A 6,000-nucleotide genomic window follows, 5' to 3' on the forward strand; every position below is an offset into this window, starting at 1 on the left:
TTTTGGAAAATTTAACTAAAGAGGTTATTTTTAAGCCCAGGCATGGGGTATACAAACCAATTTTGGGCTTTGGATTCGTTAGAAATAATAGTTTTAGGAAAGTAAAGGAGGATTTTAACTTGTCTGTAGTGCTAACATATAATGGGATGGCTAACTCCATCACTGAGGTGTTAAATGACCACTGGGATATCTTGAAGTGTGATGCAGGTATAGGTTCTAAAGTTGGAAAACACCCCAAGTACATTTTTAGAAGAGATAAATGTATTAAGAACAATCTTGAGGGGGTGAGACCTACACACAAGACAAATAGAAGAGTGGGTAATTTTAAATGTAATGCTTGTTCTTTTTGTCCACACATATTTGAAACTGGGGATTATGTGAAAATTAATGGATATAGGTTGCATACTGGGGGCCACTACAATTGTAATAGTAAAAGGGTGATTTATATGGCTAAATGTCAGAAATGTCCCATTTTCTATATATGTAAAACTAGTAGGAAATTGAAAATTAGAATGGGAGAACATTTAGGTGACATCAAGCATGGTAGGGTAACCATTGCACTATATAGGCACATAAGCGAATATACCACACATTGTTTCAAATTTTTGGTCTTGCAACACCACAATGAGGATGAGAAAGGGGGTATTTTGGATGTGCACTTGGATATAATGGAATTAAAATGGCAATTGTTTATGGATGCCTCTAGATTTCCAGGCATTAATGAAACCATTAGTATTGCCAGCATTCTTAAACTTGACCAAATTTCAGGTTAGTTTATTTAGGAACTTAGGTTTTTAAAAAAACTTTTTAAAAAAATTTGTTTTTGGTTTGTCAATTTATGTAAACACATTTTTAACATAAAACAATGTAACATTTTGTGTAAATCTTGTTTTTAAGAATTTTTGAAACAATGTGGTGAACTATGTTAACATTGGAAGTTTGATATTGCTTTAAGGATTTTAATTGTTGCTTAATTGAATAATTTATGAGTGTATTTAACTTGGTTGGGTAAGGTTGTGATTTTTGTTCTGAGGAAGTCTCTGTAGTGGAGAGGAAAGCACTTAACTGTTTGTGAAACCACAAATTTGTCCCAGGGGTTCCACCTGTGTCCCTCACTGACAGGGGCAACAAGTGCACACTGAGGTTTCTTTGTGGGGATAAACTCTTGGCTAGGCTTGTAAGGGCCATTAGCCTAGTAACCCCCTGTGATCCTGTGGTATTCCTGTGGAAGTTTGTAAACTAGGAGGGAAAAGCTGATAAAAATCTAGACAGTTTTGTTTAACAGTGTTTTAAGAGGAGAATTACCAACATCCTGGAAGAAAGCGGTGGTAGCTGTAATAACTAAAAAGGGTAAAGACCAATCAGATCCAGCTTCATACAGGCCCATTTCAATGCTAACTATGATTACAAAGTGTTTGTGTCTATAGTGGCTAAAAGAGATGCCAAAATTGATAAGATATGAACCATTGTGGTTTTGTGGAAGGGAGCCAAACATTTGATAACATTAACAGAATATTGATGATCCAGAGGGAAGCAGAATTTAGGAAAATGCCACTGTTGTTGGTGGGTCTTGATGCAGAGAAACCATTTGACAGAGTAAGCTGGGACTTTATGAGCAGGCAATGGAAGCATCTGCATTCCCTGATAAAATTATAAGGTTAATTAGGATATATTATGGATCGGGGTTTCTGTCTGATAATTTCTCCTTGCGCAGGGGAATCATGCAGGAATGTCATCTTTCCCATTCTTTCTTTTATACTTAGAACCATTGGGAAAGAAAATTAGGGATTCAGAAATTCAAGGATATAATTAGTGTTGTAGTCAGGAAAAGCTGTCTCTGTTTGCAGATGGTATTATTTTATTCCTGATAAAACCAGAAAAGGACATTTCAGTGTTGTGGAACATTCTGAGACAGTTTGAATCTTTTTGGGAGACAAAATTAATGAAGGTAAAGCAAAGGCAATAGCAGTAAATTATGTACCCACACACGGATTGGTGCAGTAATATCCATATTTATGGGACATGATAAAATGAAGTACTTAGGGATATTGATTAAAATGATTGTGGTCTAACAATGACTGAATACGTTAAAAGTGATGTATAATGTTTGCAGCTACAGTTGAGTCTGCACGGTTTGGCATGTATAATGTTTGCAACTGGGATTGTGTCGCTATGGTTTATTTTCATTTATATAAATGTAACATGGCCTATGTTATACATGATAATTTAATAAAGCTGTTTCCTTTTTAAAAAATGATTCCTGTGTGGCAGCTAAGGTTATGGGGGCAGAGACTGAACAAAAGATAATACAAAAACTGAGAAATTGGAAGTAGTTTTATATGGATATGGATAGTAAGATGCAAACAGTTAAAATGTTTTAATTGCTTTAGTCTTATACACAGGTCAGGTGCATTTTTGTCAACCAGAAGAGAAGTTGTGGATAGCAATTAATAAAGAGCTGAAGCATTTTATCTGGGAGGGGAAGATGACAAGAGTTAAGTGGGATAAGATAATTTTTCTAATACAACAAGCCAGATTGGGATTACTCGATTTGAAGGGGTATTTCAGATCTATACATTTAAGGCTCCTCCTACACACAGCACAAGCAGAAACCTATAATTCAAAGTAAAAGGGATGATGATGAAACAGGTGAGAAGCTCAAGAAACAAGGAGAGACTGGTATTTTGGATGTAGATCTTTAGGGAGAATAAAAATAATCATATAGAATGTTATATCCATAAAGTAGTAGATAGTATTCTAAGAACTAATCCAACACGGTAATGAAAAAAGAGAGTCTGACAATAGGGATGACTACAATTAGGGATACAGACGATAGGGCAAGAGGGGGCTGGAATTTATTGGAGAAAACTGACAAAGAAGCCAAGATACTGGGAGCAAATAACTAGAGAGGGAAAGGTAATAGAATGGGAAGATGACAGTAATTTATTTGGACTGCAGGTTAGAGATTGATATCAATCCTTGATAGGGAAGGAAGAGTATAGACAAAGAGAAAAAAATTGGGGAGTCCTAAATGAAAGGTGAGCTCTGGTAGAGTTTTTATTAGAATATAGAACAGATGCTGCTGTTAAAAACGGAGTAATTGGTAGAACATAAAATATTGCATGATAACTATAAGAGTCAATCAAAGGAGGTTAGAAGGATTTGGAAGACAGACTGGATAAACAATTCACAAAGAAACAATGTGGGATATATGTATGCCCCCCAGTCATGCAAAAAAATCTAGAAGATTTAGGATTTTTGCTTGGAAATGTTTACATAGGTATTTTTATACCCCAAGTAGACTCCAGAGAATTTTACCTCAGGTATACAGAAAATATTGGAGGCATGATGAGGAAGAAAGAGGTAATTGGGAACATATTTCTTGGGAGTGTAATGAGTTGGCAGACTTTAAAGATTCCCTGCAAACAACTGTATCAAAGATACTGGGTGAGCAAATTGGTGTATCTAGGGTAGTGATATTTCTGAGCTATGATACAAAATCAGAATTGCCTAGACATAGTAAGGCCTTGCTGAGTCTAATTATGGTGGCTGCCACAAAAGCAATTACTAGAAAATGGAAATCAAAGTCTAAACCATCCGTACTAGAAGTAGTGAATATAGTAACAGAGATAAAACAACTGAAATTGGGATCTTTAGAAAAGGGTAGGAGCAAATTACATAGAAAAAATGGGAATTGTGAGAACGATACGTACAGGGCAGGAATGAGGTTAAAAAGAAGACCGCATTTAAATGAGCTATGCAATGTTTGACTGACAGTGATTGGGTAGATCATAAGTAATGTATAATGCTTCCAACTAAAATTATGTCAGTATGGTTTGTGAGGTATAATGCTTGCAGCTAAGAATGTCAATATGGTTTTATTTTCATTTATATAACTGTATGTCAGTATGGTTTTTCTATGTCATAAATGATAATTTAATATAGATGTTTCTTCAAAAAAAACAAAAAAAAAAACAAAAACAAAAGTAAAAATAAATAAATAAAACACACACAACATGAGAAAAAAATGTATGTAACCCCCTTCTTATATGTATCCCAACTGTAGAGTTGTAAACAGTGGAGAAAAGTGAAAAGCCTCACTGCAGTTCACTTCCAACTTGCAAAGTATAAATTTATGCTGTTTCATTTATCCATGAAGAGAAGTAAAGTCAAGTCACTAACAAAAAGTATACTAATCGAAGTGTGGAATGGGAAGTAACCTGTCAGAATACCTACGTCATTAGTGCGAGTAGTGATAATGGTGTTTTAGCCCGCAAACGGTTTGTCTATTAATGGATCATAGATCCTTCAAATATAAATGAATGATGCTAATCCTTTTAACGTGTGTTTTGTGTGTGTGTATATTTTCTTTCAAACTGCTGACTTTTGAGCAAGTCTTCCTAATTCATTTTAAAACACTTTGAAACATGTTATTCATTTCCTCACAGGCATACAGATGCTTAGAAGACATGCGCAAGAAAATGCCAACTGTAAACGTAAAGTATTATGTCAAGCAGGAGACTGTTGATACAGTCCACCAAGCTTTAGGCATTCCTGTAAGCCACAGCTCTACATCAGAGTGCATACGACACAATAGCATAGAGGATGGTGAAGAAGTAGAAGACGTCAGTGATGCCTACAATGAGGTTGAAGGAAATTTAAGGACTGTCGCATAGTTGCACAGAATGCTAAAGGCTATATAATCCTACTTAAGGGAGACTGCATTCTGGATGAAACAAAAAAAGGAGATCTGTCTCATTTTCATGTTGTGCATTACTCTTTATAAAAAGAGGATACAGTACCTGTATATTACATGTTTATATTTAAACACATTTGTCTCATGTTCATATTCTGGATTGTTTTCAAAGAGGGTACAGTAACTTTCTGTATATTACATGTTTATATTTTATCAGTTTATAAAATTATTTAATAAAACAATTTTGCAAAAGTTCTACTTGGAATTCTCACAGAAAGGAGCCATTCTCTGAATCTACATTAAATAGTTGCTGATTATCTTTAGCAGTATCTAATATAATATTTTTTTATGAAATGATAGTGTATAGACAGAGTTTTTGATACCTAATGATGCTCTGTGGCTGATGTTGTTCTTTGACTTAACTGTAAACTTGTGTCTGAACTTCTTAGTACCAGAATTTGCTTCCATTTATATTAGTAGTCATAAATTAATTTGTTACCATTCTTGTCTCCACACTTCAGTCAGTCATAAACATGGATTCTATTCCAGGACAAGGAATGTGTTACTTTAGCTTTTTTTTGTATAGTAGTAAGCCTTCTTCATTTGCAAGCTCAACTGGCATTCCAGTTGTGGTAGTTGCTAACTGCATCAGCAATCCTTGTTGGAGATCTTTTTTATTGTTTTACTATTCTTTGATGAGATTTCATTGAGAAGTATTTTACATGGCAGTATTCTAGACTTGTAATGCTTTAGTGCATTAAAAACAATGTCTGAGCACTTTGATTGGAATGTCATGGCAGTTTCTGAGGAATGATAAATATGTCATAAATTGACTGGTACTGGGCCTTCTGATGCTATCTTTTAGCAACCCCCATCCCCATTACATGATAATCTGGAATTTTTAAATAAAGAATGCTTTTATGTAAGTAGAGGTTTCTCAAGGGTTTAAATGTTTAGAATGATAATATTTTTTTCACTTTACATTCTGAGTAGTGCTTAAGTTTGTCCATATGTCCTGATATCAACCAAGCTAACTTGGATGCAGCTAAAAATGAAACTGTTTTACATATTTGTGGCCTTCTTGATTATTTTAAAGTGGATACTCCTTTTCCCCAGTAAGTATGTTCTTCTAACGCAGCTATTGTGATGACCCTAAACGAGCTGACATTTATAATTATCTGAATGACAGTACTTCGTTTCAGTGGTGGAAAAATGTAGTTTAAGGTTCAGTGCAGCTAGAATACTAACAGGTTGCTTCTCTGTTAGTATAAACAAAGTAAATAAATAAATAAATATATTATGTT

General features: G+C 34.6%; 1 protein-coding gene across 1 annotated transcript in view; it reads left to right on the forward strand.

Moving 5' to 3' along the window:
• Window positions 1-5,622, forward strand: part of IFT140 (intraflagellar transport 140) — a 3,212,973-nt gene extending 3,207,351 nt beyond the window's left edge. Inside the window, exon 33 of the mRNA XM_044089294.1 lies at window positions 4,449-5,622. Coding sequence (XP_043945229.1) covers window positions 4,449-4,676 — 228 coding nt within the window. The 3' untranslated portion in view covers window positions 4,677-5,622. The remainder of the gene's footprint in view (window positions 1-4,448) is intronic.
• Window positions 5,623-6,000: the final 378 nt, after the last annotated feature.

This window comes from Protopterus annectens, chromosome 12.part0, assembly GCF_019279795.1.
Source record: "Protopterus annectens isolate FY-2018-M chromosome 12.part0, PAN1.0, whole genome shotgun sequence".
In the NCBI taxonomy this organism is placed as follows: domain Eukaryota; kingdom Metazoa; phylum Chordata; order Ceratodontiformes; family Protopteridae; genus Protopterus; species Protopterus annectens.